The 20056-nt window shown below is 50.0% G+C and overlaps 1 protein-coding gene across 3 annotated transcripts in view; it reads left to right on the forward strand.

Annotated features, from left to right (window-relative positions):
* The window catches only part of pcca (propionyl-CoA carboxylase subunit alpha), a 399162-nt gene that overhangs the window by 17565 nt on the left and 361541 nt on the right, over window positions 1-20056 (forward strand). For all 3 annotated transcript variants that reach the window (XM_038817962.1, XM_038817964.1, XM_038817963.1), the window contains exon 4: window positions 1795-1863. In XM_038817962.1, the coding sequence (XP_038673890.1) occupies window positions 1795-1863 (69 nt within the window). The remainder of the gene's footprint in view (window positions 1-1794; window positions 1864-20056) is intronic.

Genomic DNA, 20056 nt, shown 5'->3' on the forward strand with positions numbered 1-20056 from the left:
GAGAAAGGACGTACTGGCGCTGGAGGGTGTGCAGAGGAGATTCACTAGGTTAATCCCAGAGCTGAAGGGGTTGGATTATGAGGAGAGGTTGAGTAGACTGGGACTGTACTCGTTGGAATTTAGAAGGATGAGGGGGGATCTTATAGAAACATTTAAAATTATGAAGGGAATAGATAGGATAGATGCGGGCAGGTTGTTTCCACTGGCGGGTGACAGCAGAACTAGGGGGCATAGCCTCAAAATAAGGGGAAGTAGATTTAGGACTGAGTTTAGGAGGAACTTCTTCACCCAAAGGGTTGTGAATCTATGGAATTCCTTGCCCAGTGAAGCAGTTGAGGCTCCTTCATTACATGTTTTTAAGGTAAAGATAGATAGTTTTTTGAAGAATAAAGGGATTAAGGGTTATGGTGTTCGGGCCGGAAAGTGGAGCTGAGTCCACAAAAGATCAGCCATGATCTAATTGAATGGCGGAGCAGGCTCGAGGGGCCAGATGGCCTACTCCTGCTCCTAGTTCTTATGTTCTTATGTTTTCTATGCCCCACGGCAGAGAGCTCTGGTTATCCAGCCCAGCAACATGTTGTGCTGCCTCTCGTTGTGGATGGCCTCTTGGTGGTGGCCATGTCGACGGCCAGTTCCAGGATTTCAGAGATCACAACACTTGAGCCACAGTGCTCAGATTGACCAGCATCCTCAGCATAGTTTCCCTTTCCTAAGAACCTGTGAGTGTGGCTGAGGGGGCTGAGGTCCAGTGTGTGGGATGAGTGTGGTGTGGCTCCATCTTTATGCTGTTTTCCCTCTTCTAGACATTTCCTCAAAATCACTTGCATTCCTGCCCAATTAAAGAGTGGATGGCCAGGATGGAGACTGCAACTTGGGGAGAGGAAGAGAGATATTTCCTCCTTTAGAAATGCCTTGAGAGATGGTTAATATTGCTGAAACGTTAATATTTGAATTTAAGCTGCACAGTGTATAGTTTGAAAATTAATTTATTCTGTTATTAACTAAAGTCTTTAAATTGCAGTAAAATCAACAGCTGGATGACCCTATTTTAATCGATGAGTCTTAATTAATGTAAAGGAACAACTTGTTTTTTCTTATTTGTGTTAAAAATAAAACTTCTGACGCAGCAAGATGTTATGATCTGGAATGCGCAACCGAAAGGGAGATTCAGTAACTTTCAAAGGGAATTAGATGAATGCTTGAATAAAAAATTAGAACATTTCAAAGCTATGGCAAAAGAGCAGGGTCGTTAGACAAATTGGTTAACTTTCTAAGAGCTAGCACAGGCACGATGGGCTGAATGGCTGAATAGCTTCCCTTTGTGCTTCATTAAAAAAAAAATTTAGAGTGCCCAATTCATTTTTTCCGACTAAGGGCCAATTTAGCGTGGCCAATCCACCTACCCTGCACATCTTTGGGTTGTGGGGTGAAACCCACGCAGACACGGGGAGAATGTGTCTTCTATTCTGAAGTCCTTGACTCACGGTGACATAAAGACGTATAGGAGATGGCAGCCAGCAGTGCGGAGATCAATCCTGCATCTTCGCTTCTCTGCCTGTGGGCATTGCTGGCATGGTACGCTGCATCAGGAGTCTGATATTATTCCTGCACCTAATTATGGAATGCCATCTACTGTAATGAATATCATCATCCAATTGTTTTGAATGAGAGGGGTCATCAGGTAGAAATAAAAGGAGGAAGTGTTCAGAAGAATCAAACAGCTTTGCAAGGTGCTGTTGCATGGCTATCAACAAATAAGTAACTGAGTTGGCAATATTTGTGTTCCTTCTGTAGATCATTAAGACATGCAAGAAGATGGGCATAAAAACAGTTGCAATTCACAGCGATGTGGACTCCAATGCTGTAAGTAACTATCTCTGCAGCTTTAACCCTCTTTGTTCTGTATGTTAGACTTGTAAATACATTGTGATACATTTGAATGTGCTGCTCAATTAATTTAGCAGGAATTTCCTTTTTTAAAAAAAAACCAAAAAACTGCTTGACAAAGTTAGAAACTGTTTGTAACTTGTGACTGTGCTGCATACTAGAAAGTCCTTTGGAGTGAAAGAGGAGGTATAGCTTTCAGAAAACTGTTTTCCTAGCGGTGTGTGACCTGAAAGATGTTAACATACTTCACAACGTGATGACAAAATCTTTTTTGAAATTTAAGGGGCAATTTAGCGTGGCCTCTCCACCTACCCTGCACATTTTTGGGTTGTGGGGTGAGAACCACACAGACGCGGGGAGAATGCGCAGACTCCACACAGACAGTGACCCAGAGGTGGGATCGAACCTGGGACCTCGGTGCCGTGAGGCAGCAGTGCTAACCACTGAGCCAGCGTTCTGCCCCAGGGATGACAAAACCTGTGTGTGAAATGAGAGAGAAAGACAGGCTGACCTGCATGTATATAATAGCGGCTTTCACAACTTCATGATGCCTGAAAGCATTTTACAGCCAATTAAGTACTTTTGGAAGTGTAGTTACTGTTTTAAGAAATGCGGCAGCCAATCTGTGTACAAACAGCAATGTGATAATGACCAGGTAATCTGTTTTTGTGACTGAGAAATATGTATTGCCCAGGACGTGGGGGAGAACTCCCCCCTCCATTCTTCAGAATAGTGCCATTGGACGTTTCTTCTATAAATTTACAGTACCCAATTCTATTTTTCCCAGTTAAGGGGCAATTTAGTGTGACCAATCCACCTAACCTGCATATCTTTAGGTTGTGGGGGCGAGGCCCAAGCAGACACGGGGAGAATGTGCAACTACACAGACAGTGACCCGGGGCCAGGATCAAACCCGGGTCCTTGACACCGTGAGGTAGCAGTGCTAACCACTCCACCACCATGCCACCTTCCCATTGGCTATTTTATGTCCACCTGGAAGGACTGACAGGGCCTCAGTTTAATGCTTCACCTGAAAGACAACATCTCCAAGAATGCAGCACTCCTTTGGCACTGCACTGGAGCATCATTATAGACTTTTGTCCCTGGAGAGCGACTGGAACCCACAGCCTCCTGACCTGGAGGTGAGCCTGCAACCCATTGAGCCACAACCCGGGTAGTGCAAGCAAATTCAGTTGCCGATTCAAAAGGCAAGTGGGTATGTACTTAAAAAGGCAATTACTTAAGTTGAATTTTGTGGCTTCTTCAATCACAAATTATTCTGACCAGTAAAATATATTAGCTGCGTATCTTTTTCAAAAAATAAATTTAGACTACCCAATTCTTTTTTTTTCCAATTAAAGGGCAATTTAGCATGGTCAATCCACCTTGCCACCTCCCAAATCGTAACCTTCGCCAATCCGTCCACCCTGTGTGCCCACATTTTATACAAAACACCCCTCCAAAGTTCAATGTCCTCACCCTCCTCCCAGCCCATCATCTCGCAAACACGGGGAGAATGTGCAAACTCCACACGGACAGTGACCCAGAGCCGGGATCGAACCTGGGACCTTGGCGCCGTGAGGCAACAGGGCTAACCCACTGTGCCACCGTGCTGCCCTGCTGGTTGACTAGTTAACGGAGTGAAATGGGGGTTTGCCAGGAGGAGGGAGTGGGGATCGAGGGAATGGGTTAGTTTTTGTATGGTTCTCCGCGGTGGCACGGGGGGGGGGATAATGGGGGACAATTTTGAATGCGAGGATGTACCAGCTCGATGAAGGTATCGGTGACGGTGAGGAAATTGAGGGGGTTCATGGACAGTATTGGGGGTGGGGGTGGGGGGGGGGGGGGGGGGGGGGGGGGGCAGACCCGTGGAAGTTCGGGAGGTCAAGTGTGAAGGAGTTCTCGCACTTCTCCCATGTGTACCGGGTGTATTCCTGGATTAATTTTTCTGAGATAGATGAGGCGCTGTTGGCGAGGTTAGCCGACTCGGAGTATTCGGCGATCGTTGTCCCGGACCATGTGCCGCATTGGCTGGATTTGCGGGTGGTACAGGGAGAGGCACAGCGGCAGCAGTGAAGGTTAGATATGGGCTTGTCGCGGTGTGCGAGAGGGTGAGGGCAGCCATCCCTGGCTATATGGAAGGGAATGACACACGGCCTCCACGCTGTCGGAGGCACTTAAGGCGGTAATCCGGGGCGAATTTATCTTGATTCTGGCAGGGAGCGAGAGCGAGAGTGAGGCTTGTGGATGGGATCTTGAGGGTGGATCGGAGGTATTTGGTTGTGCCAGAGGAGGGGCGATGAAAGGAGAGGCAGAGGCACAAGATGATGTTTGGATTGGTGTCAATGGGGAAGACGGTCAGGCAATTGTGGAGGGGCAGTGGGCCAGTGAACGAGTATGGGGAAAAAGCGAATGGGATGTTGGCACACCGACTCAGGAAACAGGCAGCGTGGAGGGAGATCGGAAGGACAAAGAAAATGACAGCACAGGAACAGGCCCTTCGGCCCTCCCAGCCTGCGCCGATCCAGATCCTTTATCTAAACCTGTTGCCTATTTTCCAAGGATCTACTTCTCTCTGTTCCCCGCCCGTTCATATATCTGTTCAGATGCATCTTAAATGATGCTATCGTGCCCACCTCTACCACCTCCGCTGGCAAAGCGTTCCAGGCACCCACCACCCTCTGCGTAAAAAAACTTTCCACGCACATCTCCCTTAAACTTTCCCCCTCTCACCTTGAAATCGTGACCCCTTGTAATTGACATCCCGACTCTTGGAAAAAGCTTGTTGCTATCCTGTAAATACCTCTTATAATTTTGTAGACCTCAATCAGGTCCCCCCTCAACCTCCGTCTTTCCAGTGAAAACAATCCTAATCTACTCCACCTTTCCCAACCTTTCTTCATAGCTAAAAGGGTGAGGGATGAGAGGCAAGGTGGTGTCGGACCCAGATGGGGTGAATGGGGTGTTAGGCCTCAATGAGTCAGAGCCCTACAAGGCAAGAAAGACATGAGGCGGTTCTTGGATGGGCTGGAGTTCCCACGGGTGGAGAAGGAGATGGTGCAGGAGCTGGGGGCCCCAATTGGGCTGAGCGAGGGGATGGACTGCGTGGGCGCGATGCAGGCGGGGAAGGCCCCGGGGCTGGATGGGTTTCCAGCTGTGTTCTACAAGAGGTTTGGTGCGGAGATGGGGCCTCTGCGAGTGGGGAGGTACAATGGGTCAGGGGTAAAAAGGGGGAGCTCTCTTTCCCCCCCCCCCCCACATTGTTCATTTCGCTGATCTTAAAACACCAGGTTAAAGTCCAACATGTTTGTTTCAAACACTATCTTTCGGAGCACTGCTCCTTCCTCACTCACCTGAGGAAGGAGCAGTGCTCCGAAAGCTCGTGTTTGAAACAAATATGTTGGACTTTAACCTGGTGTTGTAAGACTTCTTACTGTGCTCACTCCAGTCCAACGCTGGCATCTCCACATCATAGCTGATCTTAAAGAAAGATAAAAGGGCAGCACGGTGGCACAGTGGTTAGCATTGCTGCCTACGGCGCTGAGGACCCGGGTTCGATCCCGGCTCTGGGTCACTGTCCGTGTGGAGTTTGCACGTTCTCCCCGTGTCTGCGTGGGTTTCGCCCCCACAACCCAAAGATTTGCAGGTTAGGTGAATTGCCCATGCTAAATTGCCCCTTAATTGGAAAAAATAATTGGGTACTCTAAATTAAAAAAAAAGAAAGATAAAGACCCGGAGCAGTGTGGGTCGTACCGCCGTTGTCGCTGCTAAATGTGGATATGAAGTTGTTAACGAAGGTGTGAGCATTGCGGATAGAGGCGTGACAGGGGAGCACAAAAGGGGTTTGTGAAGGGGGGGGGGCAGCCATTGACAAGTGTGCGCAGTTTGCTCAATGCCATTAAGCTGCCTTTGGAGGGGTAGGAGGTCGAAGCGGTGGTGACAATGGACGCGGAAAAGGATTTCGATCAGTTGGAGTAGGCGCATTTGTTGAAGGTGCTGGGTCAGTTTGGGTTTTGGCAGGGTTTTGTGGATTGGGTTCGGCTCCAGTATAGGTCACCGATGGCCACCGTCCAGACAACAGGGCATGTTTGGGGTACTTTGGCCCGAATAGGGGACGAGGCAGGGGTATCCGCTCTCCCTGTCGCTTTTTTGCTCTGCCGATAGAGCCATTGGCAATGATACTTCGGGCGTCGAGGGGTTGAAGAGGGATAGAGCAGGGTGGGGTTGAGCACAGAGTCTCGTTGTACGCGGACAATTTTGTGTTATACATTTCGGAAGCGGTGGGCAGCTTTGATAGGATCATGGAGACCCTGAGGGGATTTGGCTGTTTTTCAGGGTATAAATTCAACATGGGGGGGAAAAGCGAGGTGTTCGCGATTAATGCCACAGGGCAGCAGAGGAGGCGTGGGGTGGTAGAGCGAGTTTTCAGTATGTCGGGATACAGGTGCACGGAGCTGGGCACAGCTGCATAATTTGAATTTTGCAAGACTGGTGAACGGAACGAAGGCAGACATTAAGAGGTGCACTTCTTCATCTGCCTCGCCCGCCTCCAAAATCATCATCTTGTCAGGACGATGTTGCAGACTGAAAAGATTAGCCTCCAACAACCACCACCATCTTCCTTTGTGCCGGGTATGACTCCAACCAGCAGAGAGTTTTCCCCCTGATTCCCATTGAGTCCAGTTTAGCTCGGGCTCCTTGATGCCATACTCGGTCAAACGCTGCCTTGATGTCAAGGGCAGTCACTCTCGCCTCACTATTTACTCTCTCACAGAATTATTATTTTTTTGGAAATGTTTTTTATTGAGTTGTCATATTTTATATTCAACAAATTACAAATTATTAGAAAAAGAAACACGCAAAAATTAACATGTATATTTACAGGTAAGCATCTTCATAATAACAACTGTGGCCACCCCCTTTAACCGGCATACATATTTTACATTCCCCAATATGGCCGAGGCACATGTTTATCGGCATTTATTTACAATTTGGTTTTGGGCCTTAGCTTGCCATCAGACTGTCGCTTGCCGCTTTGTCCTTCTTTTTTTTTGGAATAATTTTTATTCAAGTTTTCAACAACAAATGTTATCACAACAGAGAAAAACAGCAACCCCTCCCCTCCAATATAAAAACAATAAATTAACAAGAAAAAGGAATAAGCGTAAAACCATGCGAACAAACCCCCATAACAAACCCGTAGCCCCCCCCCCCAGCTACCTTCCCCCGATTCCCGTCCATTTTCCCCTGATTCTTGGCCACCCGACTTTCTCTCACAGAATGATGATAAGTGCCATTGCACCTGGGTGTCAGGGGGATCTCACCTCTGACCTTGGACACTGAACTTGTCAGCAGGTTCTTAAACCTAGGTGGGGGAGTGGGATTCTCAACAGCTGATCCTTATTTAACCAACTAACTCCACACGCATACATTTTCCCATCAAAATCATCGCAAGACCAGAAAATATAATCCTGGTTTAATTTTGTTTTTCATTTCTCCTTTCGTGTTCCAGGGGTACTAAAGCCAACTTGAACTCTGTCACTTACACAACATCTGAGATTAATATATATGTATGCATTATATTCTAGAAACTTTTATGTGTGCTTTGAAGGCCAGATTTTTGTGTGGCTCAGGTGGAAAATTGGCTGAATGTTACATGCAAGTTGAAAAGGTCTTGTATTCCTACGTTGTAACAATGGCCACACTTCAAAAGTGCTTAATTGCCTGGGAAATGTTTTGGGACATCTGGAAGGTGCTGCAGAAATACAAGACATCTGTTCTTTCCCTGTCAGGAGGCAAAGCCCATAGCTGTAGGTGCAAGGTATTGGATTGGTGACACAGCCTAGCCATGAGCTAATTGAAAGGCAGAGCAGGCTTCAGCTTAACGCTGGCACCTTCCCCTCTATTAACAAAAACGTTACATGTCACTGACTTTGATTTGTTTATTTCTGGAGCTAAATGTGCTTGGAATCAAAAATGCTGCTGACTTGGACAAAATTTAAGCAGTAATTTTTTTTTAATGAACTTAAATGTTTTTTCCAATTAAGGGACAATTTAGCAGGGCCAATCTACCTACCCTGCACATCTTTTTGGCTGTGGGGCTGAGACACCCGCAGACACGGGGAGAATGTGCAAACTCCACACGGACAGTGACCCAGGGCCGGAATCGAACCTGGGACCTCGGTGCCGTGAGGCCACCAGGACTGCGCCACCGTGCTGCCCTTGAGAAGTAATGTTGGAGCAATTTTCTGAAACTCTTCCTTTTATTCATGGGATGTGGGCAAGGCCAGCAGTTATTGCTGTTATGGGCCAGGGTTTAGAGAACCCCAAAGTGTATCATGGAGTTCACCTGACCCACAACTTTTAATACATTGTGGTATGGGGAGCACACGGCCCACTCTACAGGCGTGGTACAGCAGAAATGGAAAAGTATTTTTTAAAGCAAAACAACTTTTATTCTATGAATTCAAGTTAACCTTTTTAAAACATACTGTGAACATCTTAGCAACCATCAATTTTAATACAACCCACAAAGAATGCAACACTAAGTAATCCTTAATAACTTGCCAAACAACATCCAGAAGACAAAATAAACACCTTTTACCAGAAGCACATTATGTTTACATTCACTACTGAGAACCTTTATAATTCTGAATTCACCAAATTATAAAGAGATAGATTTTTCATGGCAGAGAGATCAACAGTACACCAGCTCTGTCTGGCTTCAGCTCCAACACTGAAAACAAAACTAAAACACACCCTGCAGCAAACAGCCTAAAACAAAAGTAAAAAGCTGACAGACAGCCCAGCTCCACCCACACTCTGACATCTATGATAAACACCCATTTCTTAAAGGTACATCTCTTAAGCACCCATTTCTTAAAGGTACTCTCACATGCCATTGCTCATCCCTTATTTACCTCGAAGATGAGTCGCCTTCTTGAACTGCTGCAGTACATGGAGTGTAGGTTTATCCCAGTGCTGTTGAGAAGGGGGTTAAAGGATTTTGACCCAGTTGCAGTGAAGGAACGGCGATAGAATTTCATGTTTTGCTGCAATTAGATTTATTTTACTCAAATGAAAGTTGTAGCGACCTGTAATTTTCCGTCTACCTTCGTGGGCAGACGTATTTTTTAATTGTTTCTTTGATAATTTTAATGAGGAAGTATGTTTTCTTTTGCACAATTCACTGCAGCCATCTGTGGGATCCACATTGTATCATTTTATTCTGGTTCTTCAGTTGTGACCTTTACAAAAATGAGCAAAACATTACAAAAATATGCATTTTTATCTGGGCCCAATTTTCCCCTTTCAAAAGTAAAAATAGAATGAAACACAATAAAGGGCTGGCTGTGTGTGCACTTGAAAGTTGTGGAGTATTAGGCATTACGGAAACGTACAGATACTATATCCTTCCTGATAGCACTTCAGCCATTCCCACAATTGAAACTGGTGGGACAATATATCCTGTGTGTTAATGAACAAAATTGCCCTCGTCTGCTCTTTTTTGTCAACATATCCAGATGGAACCTATTCTGACTTTAACTGGCACTAAAAATTAAAGTTTTGAAAACTCCCAACTTGTGGCCATTTACTTAAGATGCAAGATATATAGATATCTCCATATTTTCACATTAGGTGAAATCTCGATAATGATTTGAGCAACATAATGAACTGGCCTCTTGATGACATTATCATACGAGGAGAACATTGAGTACCCGCTTGCGCGTACTGCAATTAAGTCTTATAAAAGGAGGTCATTTGTATCAATGTCCACTCATGAATGCATTAACTTTAAACCTTTCAGGAAGTGGCTTTTGTATTAGATTCCAAAGCGCGGCAGATGAGATGGCCTCCCACTCTTACCTTTCTGAAGCAACTGGATTGTGGAAATTATACCGTATCTGTGCATTCCTAATCTGGCCATGGGCGCTTTTTAAAAAACCTCTTCTCGTGATGTGTGCGTGCCTGGCAGGGCCAGCGTTCTTTGCCCATCATCGATTCCCTTTGAGAAGGTGGTGGTGAGCTGCCGCTCTGGGCCACGGCAGTCAGCGGAATGCAGGTTTAACTGCAGAGCTATCAAAAAGAGAGTTCCAGGTTTTTTTTTTTAACGAACAATTTTATTGAGGTTTTTTAGGCGTATAGAAAAAGTGACATTGTACAGTACAAAAAAAAAGAAGTCAAGACACAAATTACAAATTAAACATAGTGCAAACCATGGGGTTGCCGTTCAGGCTAGTGGGGGAGAGTTTCCAATATTTGGGTATTCAGGTGGCGCGGGACTGGGGCAGTTTGCATAAGGTCAACCTGTCCCGACTGGTGGAACGAGTGAGGGAGGAGGTCCGGAGGTGGGATGCGCTTCCGCTGTCATTGGCGGGGAGGGTGCAGACTTGCCTGACAGACCTGCCTCAATATCCCCCTACTCTACTCTACTCTACCCTTGCCCCCCCCCCCCCCCCCCCTCACCCCCCCCTGCTGACACTTACTCCTCTGCGAAGAAGTCAATAAATGGCTGCCACCTTCGGGCGAACCCTAGTAGCGAACCTCTCAAGGCAAACTTGACTTTCTCGAGGCCAAGAAAGCTCGCCATGTCCGATAGCCATACCTCAGTCCTCGGGGGCTTTGAGTCCCTCCATGCTAACAGTATTTGTCGCCGGGCTACCAGGGAAGCAAAGGCCAGAACGTCGACCTCCCTCTCTTCCTGGACTCCCGGGTCCTCCAAAACCCCAAAGATTGCCACCTCCGGGCCCATTACCGCCCCAGTTTTCAACACCCGGGACATGACATGTGCGAATCCCTGCCAATACCCCCTGAGTTTAGGGCACGACCAGAACATGTGTACATGGTTAGCCGGCGCATCTAGCACACTTGTCCTCCAGCCCGAAGAATCTGCTCATCCGGGCCACTGTCATGTGGTCCCGGTGCACAACCTTAAACTGGATCAGGCTGAGCCTGGCGCATGTTGCGGTTGTGTTTACTCTGCTCAGGGCATCTGCCCAAATACCGTCCTCCAGCTCCCCGCCCCCGAGCTCCTCCTCCCACTTACGCTTCAGGTCCTCAGTCTGCGTATCCTCAGCTCCCATTAGTTCCTTGTAGACGTCTGGAACTCTCCCCTCTCCCACCTCTCCCCTAGAAACTACCCTGTCCTGCCTGTCCTTCGGCGGGAGACGTAGGAAGGACGGCACCAGTCTGCGTACAAAATCCCTCACCTGCAAATATCTCAAGTCGTTCCCTCTCGTCAGCCCAAACTTCTCCTCCAGCGCCCTCATACTCGGAAAGCTTCCATCCAGGAACGGATCCTCCATCCTCACAATCCCCGCCCTCCTCCACAGTCGATACCATGTCCATGTTCGGCGGGGCAAATCGGTGGTTGCCGCAGATTGGGGTCCACACCAATGCTCTTGCCTCCCCTACATGCCTCCTCCACTGGCCCCAGATCGGAAGAGCCGTCACCACTATCGGGCTGGTGGAGTACCGTGCCAGCGGAAGCGGCAGAGGCGCCGTGACCAGGGCTGCTAAGCTAGTGCCCCTGCAAGAAGCAGCCTCCATCCACTCCCAAACCGACCCCGCACCCACCATCCATTTCCTTATCATCGCTATGTTGGCCGCCCAGTGATAGTTGCTGAAGTTCGGCAACACCAGCCTCCCTTCTCCTCTGCTCCTTTCAAGCATCACCCTCTTCACCCGCGGGGACTTCCCTGCCCACACAAATCCCAGAATAATTTTATTCAGCCTCTTAAAGGAGGACCGCTGGATAAAGATGGGGAGACACTGAAAAGCAAACAAGATCCGCGGGAGAATCGTCATCTTAACAGTCTGCACCCTCCCCGCCAATGACAGCGGAAGCGCATCCCACCTCCGGACCTCCTCCCTCACTCGTTCCACCAGTTGGGACAGGTTGAGCTTATGCAATCTGCCTCAGTCCCGTGCCACCTGAATCCCCAAATATCGGAAACTCTCCCCCACTAGCCTGAACAGCAACCCCTTCATCCTACTCTCCTGCCCCCTCTCCTGAATTACAGACAACTCGCTCTTCGCCATGTTCAGTTTGTATCGGAGAACCGGCCAATTCCCTCAGGGTTGCCATAATACCGTCCATCCCCACCATTGGGTCCGATACATATAACAGCAGATCATTCCCCCCCCCCCGCCCCTGTCTTGTCCCACGGTGCAGTCTAAAGTAGTCCGATGTTCTCCTGTTCATCCTTACACTCGCCTCCGAGGCCTGATACAATAGCCTAACCCAGTCAATGAACCCGAACCGTCATAGTACCTCCCACAGATAATCCCACTCGACCTGGTCAAAAGCCTTTTCAGCATCCATGGCTACCACTATCTCTACCTCCCTACTCTCCGGGGGCATCATAATCATGTTGAGCAGCTGATGGAACCATAATTTCACCAGACATGTGTTTCCGATATGAATATAGGCTTTAATCTACTTATTACAGAGCCAGCCTGTTACCCGTTGATGAACTCTCGGTGAACTGCAGGCTGACTCTGGACAAGGGTATTTATACAGCAGCACAAGGGGGAGGAGTCAAGGATGGAGCCCTGTACAATCTCCTGAGCATTCCCAGAGCTACTCCCCCCTAGTGGTCGGATAACGCTACTGCGCTTACAAAGATACAGTGTGAATTACCATGTTACATTCACCACATTCACCCCCTGCAAAAAAATCAAGTCTGGCGGGGGTGGTGGTTTACAAAATCAGTCTGTCCGGTGGTCGAACTGTCCGCTGTGATCTGCGGAGCACTGGGGTTGCAGCCTCTTGCGGTGGCTGGATGGGTGTTGTGTGCTGGGGTACGATGGCGGACTCCAGGGAGGGAGCTTCATATTCTCCTGGTTCGACTGGGGGCGCTGGGGGCTGGCCGGCGCGGGTGCGCAGAACTGGTGGAGCGAGCTCGTGGACTCGGGAGCGCGAGGGGGCGGCAGCATGGGGTGTAGGGTGAGGTGTCCTTCTGTGGGGGTAGAGGGGGCGCTGGTTCCGGCGGATGCCAGATCCCAGAGGGATACAGTTCCTGACGGCCGTCAGGGAACTCGACGAATGCGTACTGGGGGTTGGAGTGGAGCAGGCTCACCTTTTCAACAAGCGGTCGGTTTTGTGCGCCCTGACGTGTTTCCTCAGCAGTACGGGGCCCGGTGTCCTCAGCCATGCCGGAAGTGAGACCCCCGTGGTAGTGCCCCTGGAAAAAATGAAGAGCCTCTCGTGAGGGGTCTGATTGGTCGCTGTGCACAAAAGGGACCTAATAGCGTGGGGCGCGTCTGGGAGGACTTCCTGCCACTCGGAGACTGGGAGATTCCTGGACCGGAGGGTCAGTAGGACGGTCTTCCAGACCGTCGCATTCTCCCTCTCCACCTGCCCGTTCCCCCTGGGTTTGTAGCTAGTAGTCCTGCTCGAGGCAATGCCCTTGTCGAGCAGGTACTCACGCAGCTCGTCGCTCATGAAGGACGAACCTCGGTCGCTGTGTACGTAGCTGGGGAAACCAAACACGGTGAAGATGCTATGCAGGGCCCTAATGACTGTGTGGGAGGTCATGTCGGGGCACGGGATAGCAAATGGGAAACGGGAGAACTCATCTACGACGTTTAGAAAGTAAACGTTCTTGTTAGTTGAGGGGAGTGGCCCTTTGAAATCAATCGCGAGGCGTTCAAAGGGCCTAGAAGCCTTGACCAGGTGGGCCCTGTCTGGTCTATAGAAGTGCGGTTTGCACTCCGCACAGACCGGGCAGTCCCTGGTGACCGCTTTTACCTCCTCGTTGGAGAAAGGCAGGTTTCGGGCTCTGATGTAGTGGGCGAGCCGGGTGACCCCCGGGTGGCAGAGGTCATTGTGGATGACTTTCAATCGGTCAATCTGCGCGCTGGCGCATGTCCCGCGGGATAGGGCATCCGGAGGCTCGTTGAGCTTCCCGGGTCGATACTTAATATCGTAATTGTAGGTGGAGAGTTCGATCCTCCACCTCAGAATTTTGTCGTTTTTAATTTTGCCCCTTTGCGAGTTGTCAAACATGAAGGCAACCTATCTTTGGTCGGTGATGAGGGTGAACCTCCTACCTGCGAGGTAGTGCCTCAAGTAACGAATAGACTCCACAATGGCTTGTGCTTCTTTCTCGACTGAGGAGTGTCGGAGTTCTGAAGCGGAGAGGGTAAGGGAGAAAAATGCGACTGGCCTCCCTTCCTGATTTATTGTGGGTGCTAGAGCTACCTCTGAGGCGTCGCTCTCAACCTGGAATGGAGTGGATTCATCCACCACCCGCATCGCCGCTTTGGCGATGTCCTCCTTGATGCCGTCGAACCTGGCGTGCCTCGGCTGACAGGGAAAATCGTGTGGCCCTAAAGAGTGGGCGGGCTTTGTCCGCATATTGAGGGACCCACTGGGCGTAGTAGGAGAAGAAGCCCAAGCACCGTTTGAGGGCCTTGGGGCAATGGGGGAGGGGGAGTTCTAAGAGGTCCGGGTCTGGGCCCAGGACTCCGTTTTCCACGACATAGCCGAGGATGGCTAGTCTGGTTGTGCGGAAAACGCATTTCTCCTTGTTATACGTGAGATTCAGCTCCTGTGCCGTCTGGAGAAAACGGTGGAGGTTGGCGTCGTGGTCCTGCTGGTCATAGCCGCAGATGGTGACATTGTCCAAGTACGGAAACGTGGCCCGTAGCCCGTACTGGTCCACCATTCGGTCCCCCCCCTGGTTCCCTGGGTGGTTCCGAAGTGTACAGGTTCCTATAAAAGTCCCTAAAGACCTGGTTCAGCCCTGCTGGATCACCCACTAGATTACCTTCCTCATCCACTACCCTCCCTATTTCCCTAGCCGCTTCCCTCTTCCTCAGTTGCTGCGCAAGCATTCTACTGGCCTTCCATTCTACTGGCCTTCTCCCCATGCTGATAAATCGCGCCTTTTACCTTTCTAAGCTGCTCTACAGCCTTGCCTGTAGTCAGCACCCCGAATTCGGCCTGCAGCCTCTGTCGTTCCCTGAGTAACTCTGGCCTCGGGGATTCCGCGTAACTCCTGTCTGTCCGTAGAATTTCCTTAATCAGTCGGTCCGTCTCTACCCTATCTGTCCTGTCCCTGTACTCCCGGATTGAAATCAGCTCCCCTATCACCACTGCCTTCAGCGCCTCCCAGAGCACCGCTGCCGAGACTTCTCCAGTATCGTTCACCTGCAGGTAATTCTGCATGCATTTCCTCAGCCTCTCACACACCGCCTCATCCGCGAGTAATCCAACTTCCAGCCTCCATGGTGGGTGCTGAAAGCTGTCCTTACAAAACTGCAGGTCTACCCAGTGCGGAGCAGGGTCCGATATGGCAATTGCCGAATATTCTGCCCCCACCATTCCGGCCAGCAGGTCCCTACTCACCACAAAGTAGTCCATTCGGGAACACACCTTGTGGACGTGGGAGTAGTACGAGAACTCCATCGCTGTCGGCCAGCTAAATCTTCACGGATCTGCTGCCCCCCAGTTGCTCCATGAACCCTCTCGGTTCCTTTCCCATCGCTGGCAACCTGCTTGTTCTTGAGCATGACTGGTCCAGGCTCGTGTCCAGGACTGTCTTAAAGTCTCCGCCATGATCAACTTATGCAAGTCCCAGTCGGGGATCTTCCCTAGCATTCTCCTAATAAAATCCACATCGTCTCAATTAGGGGCACTGACCAGGACTACTCTCACCTCTTCGAGCTTACCCCTCACCATAACGGACCTACCACCCCCATCCACGACTGTGCCCTCCGCCTCAAATTGTACCCTTTTATTAATCAGGATCGAAATCCCCCTCGTCTTAGAATCAAGCCCAGAATGAAAGACCGGACTGACCCAGCCCTTCCTTAACCTAACCTGGTCTGCCACTTTCAGGTGCGCCTCCTGCAACCAGACTATGTCTGCCTTCAGAACCCACAGATGCGCAAACACGTGTCCTCTTCACTGGTCCGTTTAACCCTCTAACGTTCCGGGCGATCAGCCTGGTTGGGGGGCACTTCGCGCCCCCCCCCCCCCCCCCTTTGCCGATCAGCCATCCCCTTTCCTTGGCCAGCCTCCCAGCCATGTGTTGCCCTTCCTCTGGCCCGGCCTCCTCACTGTTACCATGCCCAGTTTCCATCCCCGTCAGCAGAACAACTCCCCCCCCCCCCCCCCCCCCCCCCCCCCCCCCCCCCCCCCCCCCCCCCAAAACCCCTGCTCTAATCTAACTATAGGGACACCCCCCACCTCGGCTTCCCATTGACTAGCTGCACTCAGCCAGCCTGGAGCTCCCAGCCTCGGCACCAGCCTGTCTCCCACCCATTGTTCCGTCACCCCTCCCCCCAACCCCCTCCACACCACTTCCCCAGATCAGCCCTACTTAAGCAAACACTCTATACAAGTCATAAACAGCCCCCGCATAGCACAATTCAAGTTAAACAAGAAAAATAGAGATAAGAAATAACAGGCACTCTTTAGTCCTACCCATACAGACACAGAAAAAGATTGCACAAGGTTCCCCTGAAGCATCCATTTTAACCCAACCCTTTTAACTGTTTTCTTTATTAATTCCCCCCCAGCCAAACTCCAACTAAGCAAAGAGCCCAAACAGGAAACATTCAAGTAAACCACGCAAAACCAAGAAAAAAGAGATACATCCCAAAACGGGAGAGACACCACATATACTTAAAAGCTGTAACATGAGTCTGAACGTCCTCAGCTCAGGGCCAGCCCTTGCTACTTAACGAAGTCCATCGCCTCTTCGGGTTCCTCGAAATAGTGGTGCTGACCCTCATACGTAACCCACTGTTGCGCCGGAAAAAGCAGCCCATATTTCACCTTCTTTTTATACAGTATCTCCTTCACCTGCCTGTAGCCTCCCCTCCTCCTGGCCACGTCCGCGCTCAAATCTTGGTAAACACGCAGGGTGGTATTGTCCCAAATACAGCTTTGTGTACTCTTTGCCCATTGCAGCACCCGTTCCTTATCCAGGTACCTGTGAAAACGTACCACCATCGCTCGTGGGGGACCCCCTTGTCGCGGCTGCCTCACCTGCACTCTGTGTGCCCTGTCCACCACCGGCGGGCGCGGGAACACCTCGTTCCCCAGCAACTTCTGAAACATACCCTCCACATCTGCGGCAGCGTCTAGCCCCTCTGCCCCCTCTGGGAGGCCCAGAATTCTGACGTAATGCCGGCGAGATCTGTTGTCCAGGTCCTCCAGCCTTTCCAGAAGCACTTTTTGCTGGTCCCTCAGCCTCCAAATCTCTACATCCGCCACTGTTTGAAAGTCAGCCTGCTCCTCCACTGACTTCTCCAACTGCTGGAGCTTCTCAGCCTGATCATCCAGCCTTTTCCCCATCCGATCAATCGACTTCTGAAGTGGCTCCAAGTTGTCATGCTTCAAAGCTGCATAGTCTGCAGCAGCTGCTCCATTGTGGGCTGGGCTGTCGGCTCCTTGCTCTGAACACCAGCCATGCTGGTCTCTCTCACAGCCTCCACTGTGCCCTTACTCGACCACTTCTTCTACTGTTAACGGTCCCTCCGGCTTCTTAGGTCCATACAATTCTGTATGGGTCCTGTGCCTGAGTACTATTGCTTTCCAGTTCCGCGCTCAAAAGTACAAAAAAGTCAGAGGAAAAGGTCCAAAAGTCCGACCGAAACAGGAGCCACCAAATGTGCGACCTACTCCGCCACCAGAAGTATCCGAGAGTTCCAGGTTTTTGACCTGCCGCCAGTCAAGGAGCAGCAATATAGTTGCAAGTCAATGTGACGTGTGATTTGGAGGAAGCTTGTGTCTGTTGCCTTTGCCTTTCTTGGTGTTTGGAGGCTGGGAACGTCTGTTGATAGGATGGTGCACTTTGTGTTGAATTCAAAATTTTAATAAAGAAAGACTTGCCCACGTATAGTGACTTTTATCACCTCAAATTGTCCCAAAGTCAATGAAGTATATATTGTTTGAAGTGCAGTTACTATTCTAATGTAGGATACATGGAATTTGGATGTTTGAACAGCAAGATCCCATAAACAAAAAGATGTTAATGACCAGATAATTTCTTTTACTGATGTTTTTTAAAATAAATTTAGAGTACTCAATTCATTAGCGTGGCCAATCCACCTAACCTGCACATCTTTGGATTTGGGGGCGCAACCCACGCAAACACAGGGAGAATGTGCAAACTCCACACGGACAGAGACCCAGAGCCGGGATCGAACCTGGGACCTCGGCACCGTGAGGCAACAATGCTAACCACTGCGCCAACATGCTGCCCTTCTTTTACTGAGCACAGTAAGAAGTCTTACAACACCAGGTTAAAGTCCAACAGGTTTGTTTCAAACACGAGCTTTCGGAGCACGGCTCCTTCTTCAGGTGAATGGAAAGGCTTGTTCCAGAAATGTTTATATAGACACAGTCAGAGATGCCCCGGAATGCGAGCACCTGCAGGCAATCAAATCATCAAAGATGCAGAGAGAGAGTAACTCCAGGTTAAAGAGGTGTGAATTGTCCCAAGCCAGTTCAGTCGGTAGGCCTCTGCAAGTCCAGGCTTGTTGGTGGGGGCCGAATGTAATGCGACATGAATCCCAGATCCCGGTTGAGTCCGCATTCATGCGTGCGGAACTAGCTATAAGTTTTTGCTCAGCAATTTTGCGTTGTCGCGTCTCCTGAAGGCCTCCTTGTAGAATGCTGACCCGGAGATCAGAGGCTGAATGTCCTTGACTGCTGAAGTGTTCCCCAACTGGAAGGGAACAGTCCTGCCTGTTGATAGTCGCACGATGCCCGTTTATTCGTTGTCGCAGTGTCTGCATGGTCTCGCCAATGTACCACGCTTCGGGACATCCTTTCCTGCAGCGTATGAGGTAGACTACATTGGTCGAGTCGCACGAGTATGCGCCGCGTACCTGGTGGGTGGTGTTTCCACGTGTAATGGTGGTGTCCATGTCGATGATCTGGCATGTCTTGCAGAGATTACCCTGGCAGGGTTTTGTGGTGTTGTGATTGCTGTTCTGAAGGCTGGGTAATTTGCTGCAAACAATGGTTTGTTTGAGGTTGCGCGGTTGTATTGAAGGCCAGTAGTGGGGGTGTGGGGATGACCTTGGCAAGATGGTCCATCCTCGCTGATGATGTGTTGGAGGCTGCGAAGAAGATGTCGTAGTTTCTCCGCCCCAGGAAAGTACTGGACGACGAAGGGTTACTCTGTCAGTGGTGTCCTGTGTTTGTCTTCTGAGGAGGTCGGTGCGGTTTTTGCTGTGGCGCGGTGGAACTGTCGATCAATGAGTCGAGCGCCATATCCCGTTCGTACGAGGGCATCTTTCAGCATCTGTAGGTGTCTGTTGCGCTCCTCCTTGTCTGAGCAGATCCTGTGTATACGGAGGGCTTGTCCATAGGGGATGGCTTCTTATGTGTTTCGGGTGAAGCTGGAGAAGTGGAGCATCGTGAGATTATCTGTGGGCTTGCGGTAAAGCGAGGGTGCTGAGGTGACCGTCCTTGATGGAGACGAGTGTGTCCAAGAATGGAACTGAATTTGGAGAATAGTCCATGGTGAGTTTGATGGTGGGATGGAACTTATTGATGTCATCGTGTACCTCTTTTATTCGTGTAATTCTTTTACTGAAGTTGGGCAAGGAATAAGTATTGGTCTGGATGCCAGGGGGAGGGGAAGGGGGGAGGGGGGGGGGGGGGGGGGGTGGGAGAGGAACATGGTGCTGACTTCTGGTGGCGGCTATGAAGGAGTAGGTCGTACATTTGGTGGCTCCCGCTCGGGTTTGACCTTTGGACCTTTTCCCCCGATTGTTTAGCGGACTTGATTTGGAAAATTGACGGTTGAGGTAACTTTTGATTGAATTCCCACACCGGTGCATGGAGAGGCGGACTAGAAGTGCTCGCAAAGGAAGAATCAGACGAACAGAGAAGGCTTGGGCTTGGGAGAAAGCATGGTGGATGACCGGAGACCTGGCTTGTCAACCCAGCGCTCAACGGAGCAGCTGTTGCAATTTATCCAGGAGGGCTTCGCCAAGCAGAAACTGGAATGCTTGGACCCGATTAAAGAGTCAACTGGAGCTCAGATTGGATGCCTAAGATCGGGCGATCCAGAAAGTAGAGAAGGAGCTGCCTTAGCAGGGGGAGCATCAAACTGCGGTGGAGTTGGAGGTGGGGATGCTGAGTGACCACCAGAAAAGACTCCTGGAGAAGGTGGAGGATCTAGAGAATAGATTCCGCTGA

Source organism: Scyliorhinus canicula, chromosome 14 (assembly GCF_902713615.1).
Source record: "Scyliorhinus canicula chromosome 14, sScyCan1.1, whole genome shotgun sequence".
Taxonomy (NCBI): Eukaryota; Metazoa; Chordata; class Chondrichthyes; order Carcharhiniformes; family Scyliorhinidae; genus Scyliorhinus; species Scyliorhinus canicula.